This window comes from Taudactylus pleione, unplaced genomic scaffold (genome assembly GCF_031769625.1).
Source record: "Taudactylus pleione unplaced genomic scaffold, aTauple2 ptg000276l, whole genome shotgun sequence".
Lineage (NCBI taxonomy): Eukaryota > Metazoa > Chordata > Amphibia > Anura > Myobatrachidae > Taudactylus > Taudactylus pleione.
Window position 1 is genome coordinate 11,278,038 of NW_028284678.1, and position 25,862 is coordinate 11,303,899.

The following is a 25,862-nucleotide window of genomic DNA, read 5'->3' on the forward strand; positions in this document are numbered from 1 at the left end:
TCAGGCAGCGAGGCCCCGCCCCTTCCAGCGAGGCCCCGCCCCCTTTTTGTCAGCATGCGCACAGCATCCCTCCCCGCACCAGGTGACACCGCAGGAAGGGACGCCTGATATCAATAAGATAAATTAATCAATGAATAAATAGAGAATAAGTAAATCAATGATCCAAAGTCTCAATGCTTCAAATATAATATATTTATTGATAGTAAAATAGGATAGGTATACAAATAAATACCTTGCTATCAGGAAATATTGTTCATAAGGCTAAATGCCAATAATTCTCTATACATCTGGTGGTGATACGCATTGTGCATTTTATTCACCCCAGTATTTAAAACAGAAAGGGTACACCCTGATTCATAGTTATGGATAAGAGGTACCGTGTTATCAGGGGCTTTATATCCTGCCTCTGTCGGCTTGCTGGTTCCTGTTCTTAAGGTGCCCACACATATAGCAACATTTTACACGATTTGGCCGATTTCGACGAATCGTGACGACGAATCGGGAAAAAAAAGTACAAATCGTGAGTTTATACTCACGAGTACGATGCCGAGGCGCGTCCCCGCTCGTCGTATATCGCATCTTCTGATCTGCCGTGCTGTAGGGCAGATTAGCCAACCATGAACACGATGGAAGCCGAACGTGAGGGTTTTTTTCCTCACGATGAATCGTACGATTCATCACAATGCGGAATTTGACTGACAGAAGCCTGGACACGCCCCATCGCCATCTTGTGCAGAATCGTGTATGGAGCAAGACAGACGCACATTGAGGAGCCTGCACACTGGATTCTTGTTTTGGACAATATTTGGTGAGTATAGGTACAGTTTAAATACAACCACACTGCCCACCAATGTGTGCCCCTAAGTAATTAATGCCTGACCCAGCCACCGCCCGCCGTATTGAGGCGGGCGGTGGCTAGGTCATGCATTAAGCTCCCCCACTGCCCACCAATGTGTGTAATATAACAAAAAAATAAATAAATAAACACGTATTTTACAAAATAATCACCATACATTACATTTAAAAACACACATTATTTAAAGCTGGGGGTCTTCTACCTTTCGGTCTCCAGCTGTTGTGGAACTACAGATCCCAGGATGACCTGCCACCCACCTTTGAAACTGTTTTTAGGGCATCCTGGGATCTGTAGTTCTACCACAACGACAGGCCCAAAGATGGAAAACCCATACTGTCAAAGAAAAACATTATATTACCAAGCAATGAACACATGACATTCCTATAAAAAAAAACACGATTAGAATACCATAACAAACCTTTAAAACCCTGTAAAAAATAAAATATTAAAACATTAAAAATGTGAACTATAACAACATTACATTTAACAAAACTATATACACAAATATTTAAATGTCCTTTTTTTTCTTATTCATAGATAATGTCCATGGATTCTGAACGTGAATTAGTTACAGGATTCATTGAAATCCTGCACTCGAAAGAGTGTCTGTGGAAGATCAGTTCTCGGAAGTACCACAATAAGTCACACAAGTTGGCCGCACTAGAGGAACTTTTGGTGTATACGAAAAAATACATATCTGATGCAGACCTGAAAACTGTACGGCAAAAGATTCAAAATCTCAGGACAGTGTACATCAAAGAAAAAAAGAAGGTGGATGACTCCAAAAAATCAGGAGCGTGCACAGATTAAATATATAGTCCTACCATATGATGTCATTCATCAGTGAACAAGAGCCTCAAAGGGAATCTATCGTCTTGATGGCTGAGCGTGAGGGAGAAGAGGAGGTTGCAGAAGTCTTGGTAAGTAGTGACGCGTTTAAACCAAAATCCTTAATGTTTTTGTTGTTAAATCCAAATTGTCCAATTTAGTCAGTAGTTCACAGACAGTCCTCCTGCCATGGTACAGCACCTGGTCCATTGAAATAGGTCATGTACTCCTCCCTCACTTCTTTGGCACGTGCGGTGGATGTTGTTGTAGTTGGTGGTGCAAACACAGAAGTCAAATGTTCAATGTCCTCCAGGAGTCCTACATCTTCGGGTCTAGCTGGGACTGGTCCTCGTTGAGTAGATTTTCTTTGCAGAAAGTTGTGCAGCACACAGCACGCCATCACGACCCAGTCTATCTTCTCCACATGTAGATTGATGGTGGTGTGGAAAATACGGAAGCGGTTGCTCATTATTCCAAACGCATTTTCCACAATGCGTCGTGCCCGGGATAGACGGTAGTTGTAGATCCTTTTCTCTCTGGTCAGGCCCCTGTGTGCAAATTGCTTCATCACATGTTCATGTAATGCAAAAGCCTCGTCTGCAACGAAAACGTAATTTAGGCCGTGCTTTGTTTGGTCCAGTGAGGGCAAGTTGAGGGTTTTGTTGGCGAGTCTCTGGTAGAAAGCCGTCTTTTTGAAGGACCCACCATCCGAAGCACGGCCATTCTTGCCGACATCCACAAACAGAAATTCGTAGTTGGCATTCACCACTGCCATCAGAACGATGCTGAAGAATCCTTTGTAGTTGTAGTAATATGATCCGGTGTTGGCAGGTGGGTTGATGCGGATGTGTTTCCCATCGATGGCTCCTCCGCAGTCAGGGAAATTCCAACGTTGTTCAAAATCTTCCGCGATGCTGGTCCACTCCTCCACGGTGTTAGGAAACTGTAAAAATAGTAAAAAAGATGTTAAAACATGACTATAATATTTTTTTATATCTTTTTTTCCTATACAGACTCCCACCCAACACCCTGATTTATCATCCACACCAGACCTCAGTCTGCTCGGTGGTGACAGTGAGCCGGAGAATACCACACAAGTGGAAACTCCACTTCCACCTGGACCCTCATCTTCTCAACAACCCCAAAAAAAGAAAAAAAAACAAGGGAGAAAGGAGAATCTTACTGAGCGTGAGGACAATTTTTTCCAAAACGCAGAACAGCTGCTGCAGAAACCCCCAGATGCAATAGATGATTTCACAGCTCATGTGAACAGCACATTGAGAAATATGGATACAGATATCCAAAGAAATTTTCTAAGGTTAACCCACGACCTGTTGAGTCGCTGTATGAGCAAAAATCTCACAAATTCTACATACATTGCAGATCCAATGCTATTTTCCCCTGCCTCAAATAGGTATGTCCGTCCCCCCCCTGCCCAGTTAGATATTACTCCCCCACCAAGCACCAGCCCAACCTTGTATAATGCTCTGCTGGATGCAGTGGATGAGTCGCCCCAATATACAGAGATGTAAATTTTTTCTTGCTTTTAATGTCACCAAATTTTATGATTTCTAATAGGTGCTTGCTGCATGGGATAGGGTGGTGATGACGCCATTTGGACAAGGTCACTACACACATGTCACAAGTACACATTGCTGGAAGCCGGGGCCACAATGTATACTTGTGCCATGTGTGTATTGGCCTGTTCAAACTGGCGTCTGACCCACCCTATCACATACAGCCGGCTACCTATTGGGATTCATAAAATTTGGTGATAATGTTCTTTTGTGAACTTGTTACAAAAAAAGTATATTGCACACAGTTTAGTGCACACTTTCAGTTGCCTGCAGGTCAGTGCACATTGTACTAAATGAAGGCTATTTTTTGCTTTATGTTGAGTAAAAATAAAAAAATTTCTTTAAACAAGAAACCAATGTGTGGTGTTTTTTTTTAACTTACCTTGCAATACTGGTACTGTAGCACTTTTACGATGGCTTTGCAGGTCTCCGGAATGATGACGCCCAAGGACTGAGGTGAGATGAGTGTCCCAAACTTCAGGTCTTCAAATGACCTTCCTGTAGCCAGGTACCTTAGGCAGGGCCGAAACTAGGATATCTGTCACCCGGTGCAAGGCAGCAATTTTGCGCCCCCCCCTCCCTTCCCATACCTGGATTTTGTCCTTGCTCCTCCATAAGGCAGTGCATTACTCAGACGTCCCTGGTATAGTGACTTACATTATTCCATACACCATAATGCCGATTACACATTATGCCACACACTGTAATGCCTATTACCAAAGTGCCACTTACATATTTGCCCGACACCATTTTATGCCCCACAGTAATGCTTTTAATTACTTTAAAATTACCTGCTCGTTGCCATGGGGTTTCATGCTCGTTGCCAGGGGTTACATGCTCATTGCCAGGGGGCTTCATGCTTGTTGTCAGGGGATTTATGCTCATTGCCAGGGGGTTTCCTGCTTGTTGTCAGGGGTTCCATGCTCATTGCCATGGGGGTTTATGCTCAGCCAGGGGGGGTTTATGCTCGTTGCCAGGGGGGTTTGAATGGAGAAGATGCAGCTCTCAGCATCCTCTCCCTGCAGCGCCAGCATTCCCGGCACTTCCGGGAACGCTGTGTGCATTGCGCTCTGCTAACAGACACTAGAGGTCCAGTAGGACCTCTAGCATCTGTCTCTTCCTTGGCGGACGGCTAATCCGCATGGAATCTGCCGAAAACGGCCATCCAAAAATGGCCGCCGCCAAGAAAGAGACAGACACTAGAGGTCCAGTAAGGACCTCTAGCATTAGTCTCCTCTTTGGCGGCGGCCATTTTCAGATGGCAGAGTCTGCTTTTTCACCCCCCCGCTATCCCCTCCCAGTGCACGTGCACCTCTAGCCCCCCCCCTAGTTGCAGCCCTGCCTTAGGGTAGCCACCAGTCTGTCTTCAGCAGGGATTGCCCTCCACCACCTTGTGTCCTGTCTCTGGATGTGGGGGGTCACCAGATGCAGCAATTCTTGGAAGGTGGCGTGATCCATGCGCAGGTAGTTCCGATAGTCGTCCGGGTTGTTCTCCTTGATCTCCATCAGCAGGGACATGTGAGAGCGGGTATCCCTTTGTAGAAGCCACTCCTTGGTCCAGCATGCTCTCGTCCTTCTTCGCTGGGCCCTCTTCCTAATCTCCCGGACCCCAGCTTCAGCGACCAACACTCTATACTGATAGGGACGCATCAGTACAGAATTCAGGAACAGGATAGAATGCAGGTAGGTAGCACACACTTGCAGGTAGAATAAACTTTGTAAAAGGCAAGCCAAATACAAAGAGCACAGTAGCAATGTACAGGATTCAGCAGGAATACACCTAGCCTCATCTAGTAGCAGAGCAGAATGTACAGAGTTTAAAGGGTGCCTGCTTTTTATACTCCCTAGATAGCCCCTCCCATTGTTTTGACTATTTAAATTTCCCACCAATAGTCAAGAGCCTGTTTTTTTTTTTTTAAACTCACGATTTGTTATGGCAAATCTCACGATGCGTACGATCCGATAGATCGTGAGATCGTAAAACAGATTGGGTGTCTTTTTTCCAAAATCGTGATCACGACGGCAAGGGAGCTCCCGTGAAAGTTCATGAGGAAATTGGCCAAAAAATCATATCGTGAGCACATCGGTATATGTGTGGGCACCTTTAGATATCCCGGGTTCCGTCAGGCTGTAATCACTGCTTTCAAGTATGCGTTGTCACTGAGTTTTGGTGTCAGGGGCTTTTTGTCCTGCCTCTGACAGCTCTCTCACCAGTCAGGAGCCGAGGGTTGCACTTAATTATACAGTGTAGCACCCAGCTCCTGTCACTGAGAGGGAGTCAGCACTTTGGTGTCACCCCTCGGCGGATGACAACCGTGCGGGCCGCACCCCCCTTGTGACACCACTGATTGATATGCTGGTAGGTGTGCGTTGTGAATAATTTCCCTTTACATATTTTCGATTTGGGATTTGTAGTGTCCCCATCCACCCCTTATTCCCATAGCAGCAACCGAGTATACAGCCTATCCCCTTATGTGTGATAGAACTAGCGCAGCTTCTACATTTCCTCTGTAACCAGATGCCCACGGCACACCCTGAAACGCCCACGAAATGGATCTCTTTTATCCGTTCACATTGTTGCCACCCAGAAATGGCATTTAGAATTGGCTGAGTTGTGTATGACTCTGAATAGTGTGTACATTGGCAGATGCGTATGCAGCCCGTAGCGCATGTGCAGTATGCGAACAATCACTAGATGTGGCTACATATAAAGATATGTGTGACTTAGAATCCAGCCCTATGTTTAATCATAAATCCCTCCCCAGCAGATCTTACAATCTATAGTGCAGTGCCTACCTTATGGACATACACATATATTAGGGTTAATTGCTTTTGTTGCAACAACCTTTATAGCACACCTGGCTAAAGGTAGACCACAATCTACCGGTAGCTCATGGGGCATCCGCCGGTAGATCGCGACCAAATAAACCTGAAATGGTTTCCAGAGCCCCAGAAGCCTTAGCTCCCAGGAGTGCAGCGCGCAGGTGATGTCATGACATCACCCACCTGCTGTAAGGAGCTCGCCGCTGCTTCTGTCCACCTGCCTGGCCCCACAGAGCATGCTGAGTGTCATGGGAACTGCTGTTCCTCCAGCTCCTAGGCTCCTCACAGCGCTAAGTACATCCCAGGTAGCAGGGCAGGATTGGGACTAAAAAATAGGCCCTGACACTTTAAAGCACACAGGCCCAGCTCGGTATCAGCATCTGGTTCCTGGCCTTACTATTCCTGACTCCTGCCACAGTTTAGTCTATGCTCTTACACATATAATATTAAAACAACATAAAAGTGTACATTATTCTCTGTATTAAAAATATGAGATATGGTAAGAACTTACCTTTGTTATCTCTATTTCTACGAAGTCCATAGGGTTCCACAGGATACCTTGGGGTATAGGTGTGACGTCAGTCATCGGGCACCATAGAGTTAAGCTTTCAGCCTCCCAGGATGCACTAGGGTCCCCCTCCTATACCCCGCCCCCGAGCCAAGGCACCTCAGTTAGTTACCAAGCCATAGGCCGGAGGAGGAGAAGGAAGAGAGAGAAAGAAGATCTGGACACACACAAGAATCACATTCTCACCAGAGGGAGACGGAAAAACCGGTGACCAGAGTAAAGCCCATCTGCAGCACAGGTGCGACAGGGCGGAAGTCCTGTGGAACCCTATGGACTTCGTAGAAATAGAGATAACAAAGGTAAGTTCTTACCATATCTCATATTTTCTAATTCAGGGTCCATAGGGTATCCACAGGATACCTTGGGGATGTCCCAAAGCAGTATCCTTTAAGGGTGGGGACGCTCCTGTGCTGAAAGAAGAATCCACCGCCCGAAGGAAGCATCCTGAGAGGCGAAGGTGTCAAACCTGTAATACCTCACGAAGGTATGGACAGAGGACCACGTAGCAGCCTTGCAGATCTGGACTGCAGAGGCACCACGTCGAGCTGCCCACGAAGGACCCACAGACCTAGTGGAATGAGCCTTCAAAGAAGGAGGAACCGGCAGACCTTCATGAAGATAAGCTTCAGAAATAGCCATACGGATCAGGGCTGCCAAAGTTTGCTTTGAAGCAGGCCAACCCTTTTTACGGAAGCCATAGAGGACAAACAAGGCGTCCGACTTCCTAAACGAAGAAGTGCGGTCAACATAAGTCCTTCAGGCCCGCACAACACCCAAAGTGGCCTCACCCACTGAAAGACCAGGTGAGTTAAAGGCCGGAACAACTATTTTCTCGTTAACATGAAACTGGGAAACAACTTTGGGAAGAAATTCAGGCCGAGTGCGGAGCACTGCCCTGTTCCCATGAAAAATCAAGAAAGGGGGTCTACAAGAGAGAGCCCTAAATCAGAAACAAGTCTGGCCGAAGCTATGGCCAGAAGGAAAACAGTCTTAGCTGTTAGCCATTTAAGATCCACTGAGCCCAGTGGTTCAAACGGCGGTCCCTGGAGAGCCCTCAGGACCACAGCCAAATCCCAAGGCGCCACAGGTGGAACAAAGGGCGGCTAAATGCGGAGAACACCTTGCATAAAGGTGCGCACATCCGGGATTGTAGCAATCCTACGGTGAAACCAGACAGGGCCGAAACCTGTACCTTCAAAGAAGCAAGGCGAAGCCCATGATCTAGTCCCGCTTGTAGGAAGGCAAGTATCTTAGACAGACGAAACTCCCGCGGTGCATAACCTCTCGGTCGACACCATTGGAAGAACGTATGCCACACGCGATGGTATATCCTCGCGGACGACGGTTTCCGAGCTCGCAACATGGTACGCACCACCGAGCTGGAAAACCCCCTGGACCTCAACATGGCTGTCTCAACAGCCACGCTGTCAAAGACAGCTGAGCCAGGTCCGGGTGAGGACAAGGACCCTGCGACAGAAGGTCCGGTCGTAGCGGCAACCGCAGAGGACTGTCCACGGACAGACCCTGAAGGTCTGAGAACCAGTGCCGTCTGGGCCACGCGGGAGCTATCAACAGGAGCGTCCCTCCTTCCTGTTTGATACCCGTGGAAGAAGGGAAACCGGAGGAAACAGGTATGCGAACCGGAACGTCCACCGGACGGACAGAGCATCCACCAGAGACGCCTCTTCGTCTCTTGTGCGAGACCCATACACCGGCAACTTGTTGTTGTGCCGGGACGCCATGAGGTCGATCTCTGGAAGACCCCACCTGTCCACCAGCAGTTGAAAAACGTCTGGGTGCAGGGACCATTCCCCCGAATGAACGTCCTGGCGACTTAAAAGGTCCGCCTCCCAATTTAGCACTCCCGGGATGAAGACCGCTGATATGGCCGGGAGATTGCGCTCCGCCCATACCAGGATCCGAGACACCTCTACGAGAGCCGCCCGACTTCGGGTTCCTCCTTGCCTGTTTATGTAGGCCACGGTGGTAGCGTTGTCCGACTGGACCTGCACCGGGCGACCCTGGAGAACCCGATGTGCCTGCTGGAAAGCATTGAAGACCGCTCGGAGTTCCAAGATATTTATTGGAAGCTCCGCTTCTGTCTGCGTCCACCTGCCCTGGAACAAGTGTGGACCCGAAACTGCTCCCCAGCCCCGAAGACTGGCGTCCGTTGTCAACTGGACCCAATTTGGTACCCAGAACGGACGTCCCTTGCTGAGATGGGTCGTCTGCAACCACCAGGCAAGGGACAGGCGAACCTCCGGGGTGAGCACTATCGTCTGGGACTTCAGAGACTGAGGCAGCCCGTTCCACTTGGACAAGATCAGGTGCTGCAGAGGTCTGGAGTGAAACTGGGCATATTCCACCATGTCGAACACCGACACCATGGAGCCCAGTAACCTCATCGCCGAGTGTAGAGACACCCGGCGGCTGTGCAGACAACTGCGAACCCTCGACTGTAAAGCAGAGATCTTTTACTCCGTCACAAAGATCCTTTGCTGACCCGAGTCCAATAAGGCTCCGAGGTGCAGAATCCGCCGAGACGGGATTAGAGTGGACTTCTGCCAGTTTATTAACCAGCCGTGCCGTTGCAGTAGTGCAATGGTCAGGTCCAAGTGGCGTAGAAGGCGCTCCGGAGATCCTGCCACTAATAAAAGGTCGTCCAAGTACGGCAACATGCTGACTCCCTGCAGCCGCAGAGAAGCCGCCATGACTGCCATCACCTTGGTGAACACACGCGGTGCTGTTGCCAGGCCAAAATGTAACGCCCGAAACTGAAAGTGGTCGCTGCGGATTGCAAACCTGAGGAACTGTTGATGGCGCAAAAGAATAGGGACATGCAGGTAAGAGTCCTGTATGTCCAATGACACCATGTAGTCCCCAGGTTCCAACGCCAGAATGATGGACCGTAGGGTCTCCATCCGAAACTTCGGCACCCGCAAAGACTTGTTGAGAGCTTTAAGGTTGAGAATCGGACGATACGACCCATTGGGTTTCTGCACCAGAAAAAGATTGGAATAGAAACCCTGGCCACTCTGGGAGAATGGAACAGGCACTATAACTCCAGCCTGGAGCATAGTGTGCAAGACCTTCCGCAGCTCCGTGGCCTTGTTCCGGTCTGGTGGTAGACCCGTGGTAAAAAATCGAGCCGGGGGTCTGTGCCAGAAAGAGAGGGCGTACCCGTGGGAGACCACCTCAAGAACCCAAGTGTCTGTCGTGGTGACCGACCAACACCGGGCGAACTGCAGCAGGCGGCCTCCCACTTTGGGATCCCCCAACGGGAGGCCCGGACCGTCAGGCCGCAGGCTTGTCATCAGGCTTAGGGGCCGGACGTCTGGTACTCCATGCCTGCTTCCAGGGCTTGGCCGATTTCTTGGGACCAGCCTGTTGGGGAAAAGACTGTGGTTTGGGCCTGCCCTGGGCCCTATAAGACCAAAAGGACGATGGTCCTGAACCAGAAGGAGCCGCGGCCGACGGGAGACATGCCAATTTGGCTGCCGCCAGCGTGGCCACAATCTTGTCCAGATCTGGACTGAAGAGAACTTCTCCGTTAAAGGGCAACGCCTCCAAACCCTTTTTGGAGTCAGCGTCCGCCTTCCAGGATCGCAACCACAAGGTGCGACGAGCAGCCACCACTGCTGAAGAAATTCGAGACACCAGTGTACTAATGTGTAAGGCCGCCTCGTTGATATAAGTGGCCGAATCACGGAGATTACCAATCAACTCCGTTTGTTCGGCCGGACAGTCGGAATCAAAGGACGCCTCCAATGAATCCACCAAGCGCTCCATCGCTCTGGCAACCCAGCAAATGGCCATAGCCGGCCGTGCTGCCCCCCCCCCCGCAAGAGAATAAGCGGACTTCAGGCAGATCTCCACCTTGCGGTCCGTAGCATCCTTAAGGGAGGACATGGATGGCATCGGCAATGTGGCACTACGGACAAGACGTGTCACATGAGAATCCACCTGTGGAGGGGATTCCCACTTAGCAAAATAATTATCCGCGAACGGATAAGCCACTGCTAGGCGCCTCTGCGGCTGGTATCGCTTGCCAGGCTGTTTTCACGCCTCCTCTAAATGGTCCATTAACTGACCCGAAAGAGGAAAGACTGTGGCGTCACCCTTCACATCCTTAAAAAAGGCATACTTTGATTTAGCAGCTGGGGGAACTTCGTCCTCAATCACCAAGGCTGTGCGGACTGCCCGAATAAGTCCAGGAATATACACCTTGGACCTAGCGTCAGCGTCCTTAGTATGGAGAGGTTCCTGATCGTAAGGATCCAGAATCTCCCCATCATCAGACGTCCCTTCGTCATCCTCATAAGGAGCTGACAGAGACGCCACCGGCCGTTTATGTGGCCGCATCACAGCCTCCCCCCTGCAACACATCCGACAAGTGCTGTACAGAACTCATCAGGGAGTTAACCCACGCCGGCTCCTGAGAAACCGGGAGAGGGGAAATAGGGAGACTGCGGGGTACCACCAATTGTCTTGGGAAACCCTGCATGGGTGACGACACCATTGACTGCTGGGACAAACCCATCTGCGTAAACGCGGGCTTCGGAGCTAACTGGCCCACTAAGGTAAGCGCCTGAGCGAAACAAGCCCAGGGCGTCTCCTGTACCGGTGCTGTAACCGTAATAGGCCGCGCCATTGACAAACACTGCCGGCAGAGGCCCTCCGCGCTACCCTCTCCCTCCGTTAAAGGTACTTTACACGTAGTACACTGTAGCCAGAGAGGAAAATCACTTTCAGACATGATGGTACCGAGTATGTGACCCCTCTCACCAATTGTATTTTAAAGAGGTGAGAGACCACCCTGCAGCACCGCACCGCAAGGGCTTAGCAGAAAGAACAGGGACAGTAATAAAGCTGACAGTCAGAATAGAAGATACAGGCAGCAGCGCTAGCACAGTCACATACAATGTAAAGAAAATCAATTCCTGCACTAACCAGCGCTGATCATTTAACTACGCAGACACAGAGTCTGGTAGGACACAGCGCTGCATACACAGACCTGACCACAGCGGAGGAGAGGTATGCGGGGGGACCCAGACCACGATGCTTCCGTCCAGGCTTCCAGCAGCGTTCACCATGCGTTCAGGAAGATGGCCGCCGAGGAGCAGAGAGGAGGCTGGCCTGGGGGAGGAGCGCTGCCACAGGGCCAGTCGGCAGAGTGCAGAGAGGGCTGTGTGCAGCGGAGGAGGCGCCGGCTGTGAGACAGGGAAGGCGCGCTCCCCTGGCATGCATTTAACCCCCGGGACGCCGCAGCGCTTCCGCTCTGCTGCGGTCCGCTGTCCCAGGGGGGTAGTGGAAGCGCAGGTTCTTACCTGGCTCCACGCTGCAGCCAGTCCCCAGGGAGCCCCCTGCCTGGGGACTCTGGACCATGTAACAGCGGGGACCCACTGCGGGACCCCGCTGCTTACCTTGCTGTCCCCCTTGATTCCGGCCATGGTCCGGAACATCTGGGGTCACCGCTAGCTGTGACCCCAGATGCTCACCAGCATCCCCGGATCAGTACCGGCGTTCTGATACCAGCAGGGGTGTAGGGAAGACAGCATGGACGTCAGGACTGACTGTCCATGCTGTACATCCAGATGTGCAGCCACAGCTGTATGCAGGAAAACTTCAGGGGCTCTTCTTAGCCCCCACTCCAACAGGTGCACCCGACTCCGGCCGGGCACCAAACTAAACTGAGGTGCCTTGGCTCGGGGCGGGGTATAGGAGGGGGACCCTAGTGCATCCTGGGAGGCTTAAAGCTTAACTCTATGGTGCCCGATGACTGACGTCACACCTATACCCCAAGGTATCCTGTGGATACCCTATGGACCCTGAAGTAGAAATACACACAACAGAGCTCAACCTCCAGGGGATTATAACATGTGCCATAGTCAAACATTTGGTATTTGGTTGGTTCTGTTAGGTAAAGCTTGGCACTTCATTGGTGTAGATCACACCCAAAGAAAAGCGAAGGCATTTTCCCAATTGACCAAGCACTAGCTTAGCAGTTGTAGAGGATTAGCTAGTGTTCAGTGTAGTATTTTTAGGGCAGGGGGTGCTGAACACAGAGCACACATCTGTGCACACCAAAGCAGAGCCGTAACGTCACATTTTGGTGCCCTGTGTACATAAAGAGCATTGGTGCCCCCCTCCATAACAGAAGCAGAGTGTGTGCACCGACAAACATAAAACAGGTGTGGGCTCCCTGGGAAGGGGCGTGACCACACAATAGTACCTCCGATTCAAGTGATGCCACAGAAGTGGCCCTTCGTCACATTATACCGCATAGCAGTGCTCCTTCGTCACATTACACCACACAGTAGTGCCCCTTTGTCACATTACACCGCACAGTAGTGCCCCTCATTCATGTTACATCACACAGTAATGCCCCATATGCCATACAATGCCCCACACAGTAATGCCCCTGTTACATCCTAGGAACATAACTGAAATGGCCTCTCTGTGCCTCTACATTCTTTCTCCATCTCCCTAGTTGGATGTAAGTTGGTCTAGTGTACGACCAGCTTTATCCCTTTTATTAGGTCATCCTTTCTGACTTCTGGGTAAGGTGCGTGCGCACGGCATCTTATCTCTTGTGAATGGACTGCCTGGGGCCCCCCAAAGTGACGAAAACGGGGGAAGCTGTGAGGCTCCACCCCATTTTCCATAGACTCCACCCCATTTTCACAAGCCACACCCCCTTTTCGGCAGTGTGCCCTGTCCCTACTTGCTATGTTAAAATGTTGGGAGGTATGTCTGATTCATCAAGGATCGCTATCGCAGCTGCGATTACGCCCACGGAGTTCAACTGCGATAGTATACTAATCCATTCCGAATACTATGTCTCCGCAGCACTACATAAGGACGGTCTTACACACGTCTATAATGTTTAGCAAGTCAGCGAGAACATCGGTACAATCGAGTACCATCACTGCCTCACGCACACTTGCACAATCCCTGACCTCACTCAGAAATCGCTAACTTCATTGCACGCTATCAGGCCTCAGGCTGCCTACGGCATCGCAGTGGCTAAATATAGGCACGCCCATGCAGAGGCGTTCAAATGCACTGGCACGCTTGCGTTTCCCCGACCACCCCCCCCCCCATCACCACCCACAAACAGCACTTCCCATCAGCCACTCTGCGATGGGTCTGCGTTACCGCTGCGATCGCAGTGGCCAATTCGCGCACTGCGACGCATACGTGCAGCAATCGGCCGCTTTGCGTGCCTATTAGCAGTTGCGATCCAGGCCCAGAAACATTGGCACCTGGGATGTGTAGTTCCACAGTAGCTGAAGACCCCCTGACCTATATTTCCCCACAGGGTCCGTGACGTGTATATAATAGACCGAGGGGGTAACGTTCTCCTCACACACTGACATAGATCACCCGGATTTACCCCGATCGGCGCCTGCCTCTCACGGGTCACGTGCGCGGGGGCTCGGCCTCCTATTGGTCGGAGCCTAGGGCGGTGACGGGCAGGCGTCTCTCTGATTGGTCGCCGGGCAGAGCGGTACCTCCCGGAGATGAGGTAAGAGCGGCTGTCGGGCTGAGGGGCGGGTCACTAAGTGTCACTCTCAGACAGCGCGGTCATCATGGTGAAGGCGGTGTGCGTCCTGCAGGGCTCCGGGGAGACCAAAGGCGTGGTGCACTTCCAGCAGGCAAGCATGGCTCTTTTCCCGGGGAGGGATGATGGCGCTGCTTTGTGTCGTGTCCATGGCGGTGTGTGTCGGATCTGGGCTGTTGCAGAGCTACAAGTGCCAGCGTGCACTCAGATTCCCCTGTGCAGTGGTTTGACGTTGTACCCTATGTAGAGCTGCTGTTCCTGCACACACCTCCTCCTTCCTCGGGGGCTGCTGGTTACATAACACCCACTGCCCCAGTATTTCTCACTTGCCCCCACCCCCTCCCCAGCTGGCAACCTCTCCTTCCCTGGAGGCAGAATGCTGCCAAGTATCTGGGATCACTTAGGGACGGGGCACGTGATGCATTATACTGTACCTTGCTTTGTTACCTGTAGTGCAGGCGTTATCCCTACACATGGCTGCTGTCCCTGTGTTTTGCTGTGCAAGTGTGTTGGGATGACCTGTTGCGCTGCACATTGTGCTGCACCTCACCCCCCCCCCCTGCTCTGTGCCTGCACCTCACCCCCCCCTGCTCTGTGCCTGCACCTCACCCCCCCCTGCTCTGTGCCTGCACCTCACCCCCCCCTGCTCTGTGCCTGCACCTCACCCCCCCCCTGCTCTGTGCTGCACCGCTCTGCCATAACCTGAATTGCAGAGCCCCAGCTGGGCCTCTAAGCCCTGCAGTGAACCATCACATAATGCTCTTTGGACTTGTCTGACATCTGGTCACCCATTAAACTGGGGAAGATAAAAATCCAGGACTTTTAAAACCCTGAGCTGCTGTGTAATGGGTCAGCGCCTTGCAGCTAATGAGAAGTGTGACTAGATTAATCTTTGTGTGATATGGGTATTACTTATACAGTGTATGGGGGTATCCTCCTTAGAGGTCCTGCTGCCTTCAGTATAGGCTGCATTGCATGCATGTTGTCGTCTCGCTGGAGATCTGTATTGTATTGAGCCTTGCAGCTCAGTGAATTGATACTGTTATTGATATATAGCATAGAATGGAGCCTGTTCCCTTTGCATTCATTACTGCTTTGCCACCTCTGCCAGGTGTCTGCCAGTGTGATTGTTTTGCAGATCCTAATGCATGCACATTGGCCTTGGCATGTGTGTTGTAGAACAGTGACTCTGCAGTTTTATTTGTCTGTGTGTAGACTTTCACATTTTTGCTTAAGACCATGTTTGTAGATTGCCCAGGTACATAAAGGACCATGAATCCTATTTGCCTATGTAGAATCTCCCATTCCTTGATGCCCCATGAGATATTATACTGTGTGTGTGTGTGTGTTTCCAGTGAGTCTGTAGGTCATTGTGGAGCAGGAGGGTTACATGTGACTGTGCCCCAGACCCTTAAGGCAAATGCTAAATACAATGTGTAACTTCAGTGTGTGTCGTAGGCATTTATAATGGTGTGTGACTTTACAGCACAGACTACAGACTTAAATAAAAAAAATTTTTCCCTAAAATCATGCATATAATCTTTTACTTTATAAGTGCCTGTTCGTATTAAAGTAGTTCCTGTGTTCTGTTAGTAGAAGGGGATAAAGTGTTGCAATATTGATCATAAATGGTGATGCCCTGACTCCAGCTACAAATGATCATGACTTCTAATCCAGACTGTAGTTAAGTAGATATGGGGTGGGATATATCCAGCCTTAGAGATAAAGTACCAACCAATCAGCTCCTAACTGTCATTTTTTCAAACAGCCTGTAAGTTGACAGGAGCTGATTGGTATTTTATCTCTCAAGGGCCACATTGATCAACAATTGCATGTGCAATGCCATCTGGGCTTGATACCAGGACCATGATCTCATTGCAGAATGTGATTTTAGTGCTGGCATGTATCAAATAGACCCTTCGCCAAAAGGAGCCCGTCCCTGCGAGCTGAACAGTCTCTTCACTCCTGACCCGGGCTCCTGTGCATGCATGGCAGCCATTGCTGGGGAGGGTTCCTCCAGAGCCCCCACGGTTACTTGATGTGTAGCAAAGACTACAGCAGCACAACGCCATCTTAAGATGCTGTTGGCTACGGGGCCAAGCTTGGTAAATCTTACAGAATCACATCCCCCCCATAGAAGTCTCTGGGGATTGTGACTGCTGTTGGATATGGAGGGACAGAAGAAGTTATCTGCTGCGGTCCATGTATAATACAACTCGGAGATACTAAATATTTGCATATTTTTCCCGAAAACAGGCTTTTCCAGGGAATATGCTGCAATTAGTTAATGATAAATGGGCCCCCAAAGCTTGATGCATCTCCCCCTAAATGTAACCTTTAAGGAGCATATTCAATTGGGCGCGAGGTTCAGCAAGGCCCAATTTTGGATTACCGCGGGTATGCGTGCTACCGATACCAGTGGTTTCCAATAATAAAGTGGTAGCAGGGTTTTCAGCTCTGAAAAGCCATGTAAAAAAAAGCTCTGGTGGGAGGAGCAAGGGCTACTGGGACATGTAATTCTTCCATCGCCCGTTACAGGGAGGGGACACACACCGGGGGTCACTCATACACACTTAAAAACACACTGGCATACCGCTGCTGCAGGAGACGGGTCCTGACGCTGGAGAAGACACTCTTCGGAAGGTAAGTAAGGACTAATTAAGCGAATTGGAAACTTCCAATTGCTTAATTGGTCCTCATGGGTTGCCGCCGGGGTCCCAGAGCAAGTCCTGCTACTTTTTCCTAAAATTAACGATTGTAGAAAAAAATCAGATTTTATCTGGAGGTGCGAGGAAAAACCTCCTACTCCTCAAATCTAAAAATAACGCACCTCATTCAATAGCAAAAATCCCTCACTTGCAGGAATAACCTTGCATGTGTGGTATTTTGCTATTCTCGCCCTGGTTGAATATGCCCCCAAGTCTAGCATGTGCTGAATGGAATCACAGGGATATAAAGGGCTCGATTCAATAGCCCGTGATGTAAATGGCGCCGGGAGATAGCTCCCGGAGCTATTCAATTGTGCGTGGTGTTTAGTCGGAGAATGCCTGTTCTCGTGATTAAACACCCTGTTTAAAGTGTGAGAATGGGCATTCCCCGACCTAACTTCCCGGCGCGATGCTGTTTGCCCTGCGTAAAGGGCAGAAAACAGCCTCGCGCCGGGACTTTTGTCAGATTTCTGCTCGCATCCCCGGAGGGGTGCAAGAAGAAATCCTTAGTCGGGGTTAGCTGCGCGGTGTATTGAATAGCTCCGGGAGCTGATTCACGGCGCCATTCACTTAGCGCAGAATAGAATCGAGCCCTATGATTCCATTGTGTGAATCCTGCTGAAGACTCATGGCAGTGAAACAGGTCACATATGGTGGCCAAACTGGACAAGCTGTCTACTGCACTAATGAGCTGATCAGTAGACCACTGTGCCCACAGGCCAGTGGGGATCTCTGCACTGAACTTGGCTGAATGGTTAGGATTATATAGGAGCTTTATCTGGCACTGTGGTTACTGTATAGTTGTACTGTATGTAACATTATGACACCTATGATATAGCTGTAGCGCTAACAATAAACCTTAAATACCTTAATGTACCCCAAAACTGATGGAACCCCCTGGCCTTAAATTGCACAACATTGGGCTGTAAGTGTTTCGACAGAGTTTCAGGGGTTGCCACTTCTCACATATGGCTCTATTTATTAACATTATTTTTACTAAAATAAAGTGAAAAATTGTGTTTTTCACATTATTTTAGTATCACCTAAAGCAGGGGTCTTCAACCTTGGCCCTCCAGCTGCTGTGGAACTACACATCCCAGCATGCACTGCCATAGTTTTAGCATGCTGTTATATCAAGAAGGTGGCAGTGCATGCTGGGATGTGTAGTTCCACAGTAGCTGGAGAGCCAAGGTTGAAGACCCCCTGACCTAAAGTTACTACAGGTCAATTGGAGTAGAATTCGTAAAATTCTACTCCAACCCCTAATTATCACTTATTTTTAGTAAGCACATCGCATTTCTCATAATTGTAATGGGAAATGTGATTTGGCCAAAGTTACTAAAAATTGTGACAAAATACCGGGGAAAGCCCAGTGATAATGCCACCTGGAGGTGGCGTTATCCAGGGTTTCCCACTGGTCACCGGAATCCTGCTCCGCTCTAACGGGCAGAGCCTGGCGCTGGCCCCAGTGGTCAGCTGTGTGGTCTAAACAGACCACATGCTGATCTCTGCTAAAAAAAAAAAAAAAAAAGAAAATATAGTAAAGAAAAGAACTTGCATGAGTCCAGGGACCGGCGATCGGGGCTCCTGTGATATCCTCCCTCCGGTCAGCTGGCCTCCCAGCCTACACTGGTGCCCGGTTGTCACCTGACCAAGTCCCAGTACAGTATGGGATGTCAACTGACCATAGCCATGGAGGACATCATCGGAGCACCGATGACTGCAGGTAAGTGTAATTGAGGGGGGGCGCTCGCGAAGGTTCTGCGATCGTGGGCGGTGGGGCTTAGCGCCTGTGGGCAGGGCCTAGCAACGGTCAGTCGGCGCATGAGTTGGCACTTGTCACTGTAATTTTTGCGAAATACAGTGATAAGTGTGTGGAGGGGATTCGCAGGGACAGAGCTTTATCGCAAGCTCTGTCCCTGCACGGAATTTGTAGTAAATCCCTGATATTGTCTGAATTCGCAATGCGCGTTCAGTCTGTAATACTACACTACAATCTGCATTACAAATGCGGATTGTAGTAAATAGAGCCCATAGGCTGGTTCCCACTAGGATATTTGTATACCTGACAATAGGACATGTTAAATTAAGCTATGCTTAGTGCTGGGTCGGGTTTCTAGTCCTGGTAACAGAAGTATAATCCTTTTTAATAGAAAATGTTAACTAATCTTCTTTTTTTTTTTTTTTTTTTCTCACGGTGTTCAGGAAGGCGATGAAGTTACGGTGACAGGTAAAATCACTGGACTGACTGATGGGGAGCATGGCTTTCATATCCATGTTTATGGTGATAACACTAATGGTAAGTAATTGCTTACAGTGTATGGCACGCCTTTAAATACTATTCTTTTCCTGAATGTGGTGGCTATTTTTATTTGCTTTATGGTGTTTATATTGTACATGTAGGGGTCCAGTGATCACGCTGAGTGCCAAAATGTGGGTCCCAGGGACCCTGCACTTTAAAAATAAATAAATAAAAAAATGGGGTCCTACCTGACCATTTCTGTGTCCCATCATAATTTGCTTTAGAGCTCCCCCATATGCCCCCGACTTCCCCACAGCATCAGATCTGATACCCCAACAGCATCAGATCTCCCCACATGCCACTTAAATGCATGTTTAATGCATCCATGATCCAACAGGTGATATGACTTGTCTGTACACAAAACCCACAGTGAATAAGGCATTAGGTAATAAAGAGGCATATTTATCAAAGAATGTGTGGTGTTACCAAGAAAACAGTTTTCGGAGGTGGTATGTAAATATTAACTACCAGGATGTATGTACAGGGGACTACAGCATAAATTCCAAATATCTGCTGCAATCCCCTAGTCTTCACGTCAGGCCAGGCAGGGGGGAATGACACCTATCAGCAAGGGACACTTCACTGTGTGCCTGAAAAAGGAGTGGTCATTTAGAAAAGGGGCGTGTACTTGAGATGTGCCCCCTTTTCCTCACTGTAGGGGGCGTGCCTAGCAATCACAGAGATGCTGGGCTGCCCCCAAGCTGTCTCTGCAGTGTGAATAGATGCCATGCTGGTCACTGCGGCCCACAGGATGGGATGGCTGTTTTTAGCTTTTCACTGTGTAGTGCCCTTTATTCTTGCGTCACCACAGTAGTGCTCCTTATAACACATTATGCCATGCAGTAATGCCTTTTACATGTTTATGCCACGCAGTAATGCCCCTTACACACTCTGCCAAACAGTAATGCCAGGCCCTAAGAAGTTATGCCACAGTAATGCATCCCCCCCCTTCCCAGCAGCCTCTTACCTAGCTGTGTCCCTCTAGCAGCCCTCATCTGCATCAGCTGGATGGGGCCCCCACGCCCGCATCAGCAGACAGCCGCACCAGCCCGGCACTCAGTGCAGCCTTTGAGAGAGTGAGCACGGTCATTCAAAACTGGTGCAGCTCGCAGACCGGCAGCCGCTGCTGGGCTGCGAGCTGCGATTGGTTCGTGACCAGTGACTATTTACATGACAGGAGCGCTATTGGTGATGCGTGCACACTCTGCAGTGAATTAAGTAGACATGAATACCTCCCAGCAGGGTGTGTGCCGGGTCCCTGAAGATGTTCTGTGGCCAATCCCTGACAGCCTCTCAGGGATTGGTCACAGCACGTACCTGGGGACCCGACCATTTTTTAAAACTGAGTCCCTGCTCCTTAATACTGGGTTTAATGTGCGCTATAGCGTGTTTTTGCAATCACTAGGGCTCAGTGCTTTATTACCAAAGGTGTGGTAAAGTGAACCGATCGCCTACAGTGGAAGCAGCCACTTTGTGGGCGGAACCCGCATTCAGCCTACCATTTTGTAAGAAACCAGAGTCGTCAGACACTGCCCAGTACTCGTGGCCTGCCTGTTCCTAGTGAGTGCATAGTCTATGTTCTTTTGATTGTTCAGCGCAAGTTACAGGTCCATTTTAGAAAGAAGTGCATGTATCCTTCTGTACTTACCCAAAAGCCATTTATATAACAAGATAGTTGACAATGATTGCCTGAAATCTGTTTGCGTCTAAGATTTTTCTGATCTAAATATAACTCTATATGCATTTATATCCACAGGCTGTATAAGCGCAGGTCCGCACTTCAACCCACAGGGCAAGAACCATGGTGCACCGGCGGATGCTGAGAGGTAATTGGCAAGAATCTTATACATGCATGTGGAGTACAAAATATTTAATGTCACCTGGTCCCCCTGGGGTGCTTTGCTTTATTTCTCTGGGCCAGTAAGAACTGTAGGTCAAGAGGAGGGTACTGAGATTGGCTTTTGTTGATATAGTTTTCACACACAGGTTATGGATATATCTGAATTTGAGATGGCAGCCTCTGAGTGATTGGCTGGTTACCTCACTCATGGATATGTCATTAGCTTCTAGTGAGCTAATTGGCTGTGAATGGATAACTGCTGCCCATAATGACTGACTTCTCTTTATACATGCTGGTACACTTTACACATGATGGGTTAACACATTAAGCTGGTAGCACTCAAAGGGAATACTTTGTGTAATGACTGGAAATGACTACAGTGGGGAAGGAAACATGTGGAACTACACCTCCCAGCATACCCTGCCAATTATAACTCTGGCAGTGCATGCTGGGAGGTGTAGTTCCACAGCAGATGGAGTGCCACATGTTGCCAGCATCCCTTTCACACTATGTACAATCCCCCGGAGAAAACGAAGCCTACTCCTGAGTGGTGTATGTGCTGCAGAGCATAACTGGCTTTATGGTTATTCAGGTTTTAGCTTTTTATTAACCTTTTATGAAATGTTTCTCTCAGACACGTTGGAGACCTTGGAAATGTCACCGCCACTGGGGGACTGGCTGAATTTGTACTGAAAGACAAGGTCATATCGCTGGAAGGGCCAAACTGTGTTATAGGACGCACGGTGGTGGTAAGTGTCGCTTTCATGTCATCTGTACGTCTCTGCATTTCCCATGTCAGTAGGTACTTTCCAGTATTGTACATCAGCGACCATTTATTTGACTCTAAAAGTAATTCATAGTTTGTTTCATAGTGGCAATAGAGGTCATGGAAACAAGTGCGCTGCCATGATGCAGCCTTATTTGTTGGGCAGAAGTAAGCGGGTTAATACAGCCTTTAATGTTTGGTTAGGGGAGTGCTTTAATCCTTATTTAGCAGGAGCTGATGGAGTATGAGAATGGTCACAGAGCACACATCATATCAGGAGATGGGCTTGCTGGCCATATGGGAACCCTGGTCAGCTCCTATGACTATAGCTGTTTAGGTGAGGCTGTCTTGTGCCGTTGGAAGGAGCAGAGGGCCTGATTCAGAGCCGGACGCTCTCTCACAGCGCTCGCTCTGAATCAGGGCCGGCCTCCTGGTTTTTTTTTTTTTTTAGAGCGGCCTCCTGGCCGCTCGCATAGCTGTGGGTGACCACCCACAGCTATAGCGAGCGGCCAGGAAGATGGTCAAGACCATCGTGACCATCAGGCTTGCGACGAGACCCTTGTGGTAGGGTCTCGTTGCCGCAAGCCCTGGAGTGCTTTCGGCTCTATCAGTGCCGAGAGCACTCCCACTGATATCACTTGTGATGTCAGTGGGGCCGGCCCCAGACGGTAGGCGTTCCCATGGGAACGCCTCCATCTGGGCAGCCACGCCCCTGGCCCGCCCACCAAAGGGGGCGTGCTGTCACTCAACATCGACAGCATGCCCCCTTTGGTACGAGACCCGGAGCGACTGTTTGCCCGTCGCTATCCGGGTCTCGCGCATGCGCACTGGGCCACCATTGACCCGCTTGCGAGCGGATCTGAATCAGGCCCAGAGTCCCCAGCAGCACTAGTAAGGCTTCATGCACCTATAGCCCCCAGCTGTACATCAGTAGTAGTATGCTCCCAGCAGTGCTATTAGGGGGGTTTCTGTCATGCACCTATATCCCCAGCATCACATCAGTAGTAGTGTGCTCCCAGCAGTTCTATTAGGGGGGTTTCTGTCATGCACCTATATCCCCCAGTATCACATCGGTAGTAGTGTGCTCCCAGCAGTGCTATTAGGGGGGTTTCTGTCATGCACCTATAGCCCCCAGCATCACATCGGTAGTAGTGTGCTCCCAGCAGTGCTATTAGGGGGGTTTCTGTCATGCACCTATATCCCCCAGCATCACATCGGTAGTAGTGTGCTCCCAGCAGTGCTATTAGGGGGGTTTCTGTCATGCACCTATATTCCCCAGCATCACATCGGTAGTAGTGTGCTCCCAACAGTGCTATTAGGGGGGTTTCTGTCATGCACCTATAGCCCCCAGCATCACATCGGTAGTAGTGTGCTCCCAGCAGTGCTATTAGGGGGGTTTCTGTCATGCACCTATATCCCCCAGCATCACATCGGTAGTAGTGTGCTCCCAGCAGTGCTATTAGGGGGGTTTCTGTCATGCACCTATATCCCCCAGCATCACATCGGTAGTAGTGTGCTCCCAGCAGTGCTATTAGGGGGGTTTCTGTCATGCACCTATATCCCCCAGCATCACATCGGTAGTAGTGTGCTCCCAGCAGTGCTATTAGGGGGGTTTCTGTCATGCACCTATATCCCCCAGCATCACATCGGTAGTAGTGTGCTCCCAGCAGTGCTATTAGGGGGGTTTCTGTCATGCACCTATAGCCCCCAGCATCACATCGGTAGTGTGCTCCCAGCAGGAGCTTATTGCAATTCTGTCATCCTATCTACCTTTGTCTGTAAGTGACCTGTGCTAGATAGAGGGAGGGGCATTGCTGTTAGAACTTAATGTAGAGTTCTATCAGTTTTTAGTATACAGGTGTTTTGTAACTGGTACCTGTGACAGATTGTGATTACTCTGCAGCTCTGGGCAAGTAGAACAATGCTGGAAAGCAGAAAGTGATAATATAATGGCTGTTGCCATACAGTGCAGGCTCCTGCTATTTTGTATTGTGTAACATGCACTTTCCTAATACTGTTTCATCCAGGTCCATGAGAAAGAAGATGACCTGGGCAAAGGGGGGAACAGCGAGAGCCTGGTGACCGGGAACGCTGGTGGGCGTCTGGCCTGTGGGGTCATTGGAATCTGCCAATAACTACAAATCTCTGCAGTCTGGCATTACACCATTATACCTACTGCAGTAATCCCTCTGTTGTGCTAACCTGCAGTTTATAGTGAAGTTAATCACATCCCCAGTTCTCCGCTATTATTGCATCATATTTTTTTTATTATAAAATACTGTTGAAACTGTTACCACGTGTCCTTATTCATTGCATTACTTGTGACCTACGGTGCTTATTGTATTTAAATGGTGAGAATGTGATATGTGCAGTTACATAGGGAACAGGAAGTATACTGGATAATGGCCTTATTGTTGGAATGGTTACAATAATCATTGTGGATTACAGGCTGCTTTAGAAAATAGGTCTATAAATCTCCAGGTTTCCAAACATTCAAAAGATGAGGCACAATCATGGGAATAAGACTGGTCTACAATCCTTTTTTAAAAGACACCACTGGTTGTAAATGTTCTAAATTGTATGGAGTCCATTCATGTGGTTCCGTGAGTGTTAAATGCCAATAAAATGACCAGGAAAAAAGCTGTCAATGGAGTTCCTATTATACCCATCAGGCCAGCGAAGGGACACGGACAGTCTGACACAATGCTATCCATCTATATAGTGATTTGGAAGTAGTTATTTGTTATAATGAGGCACAGTAGTAATGAACACTTTATTAAATGCAGTGGGCATTAGAGTTCCAGTCAGTGTTGCCAAACAAGATATATGACCGCCAAATCTTTCTATGGAGAAACTGTTATTGCTGCTGGGATACTCTGGACAGCGGGGGCAGGGCTTGGAGAATAATCAGGATTATTTGTGGTACATTGGGTGACTCCAGGAGGGTTTCCAAATGTCAGACTATTTTTACCTAACCTGCCTGGATCGCAAAGGGAAACTGCATAGACTATCCCCCCCCCATTCATTTAATTTGGGTCTGTACATCCCAAAATGTATGGGGGCCTCCCAGATCTGTGGGTCTGCCCCTCTTTAAGGGAAAGATTTGCTGGTTCTGTATTAAAAAAAACACCTGCACTTGGCTCTTGTGTTAAATGTAACTGTGCTTTTAGCATTCAAAAAATAACTGCTCCGTCAAAGACCCTATGACATTTACAGTCACAGCCACTCATGAGTGCCCATATTAGTGCTAGTACTCTGTAACACGCTGGTATATGCACACCTCCACCAGTTAATTGGAAATCTAATTTTCTTAACTTCAAGTAAAGCCTTATAAGCTGGTAACTGATCTATGGGTCTAAGTTGGACCACATATAGCTGATGAGACTTCTGATAATCCGTGTTTTGCTTTAACTAATGGACTGGCTGTCATTGGCCCTTTCCTTATATAAATTAAGGCAATATGTAATTGTGTATTTTATACCCATAGGTCCACTAGAGTGATAATTATGTTGCACATACTGCTCTGTTGTTTAGGTACAGTCTCCATGTTAGTACATGTTCCTTAATATAAAGGTATTTAGGGGGATGTTGATTGGTGACAATTGGGAACTTCTCCAGGCAGTAATATTATACACCAGTCAGGATATGAATACGGTGATCATGCCATGGATTATCCTTTTAATGGGCTTTCAAGGCATTGGTGTTTTTATGTCCTGTGCTGCCAATATTTCTGATTGGGTTTCTTTCCAAAATGTTATTTATATAGCACTTTTATGCCAATAGGTCTCAGTGCTTTACATTTGCTTTAAAAAAAAAAAATATGAACAGAAAACTAAGCAGTTTGGTAGTATATTTTTAATATTTTTTTTTTTTTTCCACTAATGTCCCTTTTTAGCTCATATTAAAGTCATGAGTCTGCTTTGGTAGGATTATAGAGGAGGCCTCTCGACCTGCACGTGGAAGTGAGTTTCATAGCGTTGGAACCGCAATATTAAAAGCTTGACCCCCCAAATTAATTAAGGGATATTCT

At 48.9% G+C, this 25,862-nt stretch overlaps 2 protein-coding genes across 3 annotated transcripts; one reads left to right on the forward strand and one right to left on the reverse strand.

Annotated features, from left to right (window-relative positions):
• Positions 1-881: 881 nt before the first annotated feature.
• Positions 882-14,232, reverse strand: LOC148513599 (uncharacterized). Of its 2 annotated transcripts, none has more exons than XM_088481644.1 (2): positions 14,049-14,232; positions 882-2,627 (listed from the first exon to the last, which is right to left on the reverse strand). In XM_088481644.1, the coding sequence occupies exon 2, from the start codon at positions 2,457-2,459 to the stop codon at positions 1,854-1,856; it is 606 nt and encodes a 201-aa protein (XP_088337770.1). In that variant the 5' UTR covers positions 2,460-2,627; positions 14,049-14,232; the 3' UTR covers positions 882-1,853. The 2 variants fall into 2 exon arrangements, with proteins under 2 accessions (XP_088337770.1, XP_088337769.1); XM_088481643.1 differs by lacking the exon at positions 14,049-14,232 and adding an exon at positions 3,644-4,431.
• Positions 14,203-24,125, forward strand: SOD1 (superoxide dismutase 1). Its single transcript, XM_088481645.1, has 5 exons — positions 14,203-14,310; positions 19,130-19,223; positions 20,983-21,052; positions 21,701-21,815; positions 23,860-24,125. Exons 1-5 carry the CDS (start codon positions 14,245-14,247, stop codon positions 23,965-23,967), a joined length of 453 nt encoding a protein of 150 aa, XP_088337771.1. The 5' UTR covers positions 14,203-14,244; the 3' UTR covers positions 23,968-24,125.
• Positions 24,126-25,862: the final 1,737 nt, after the last annotated feature.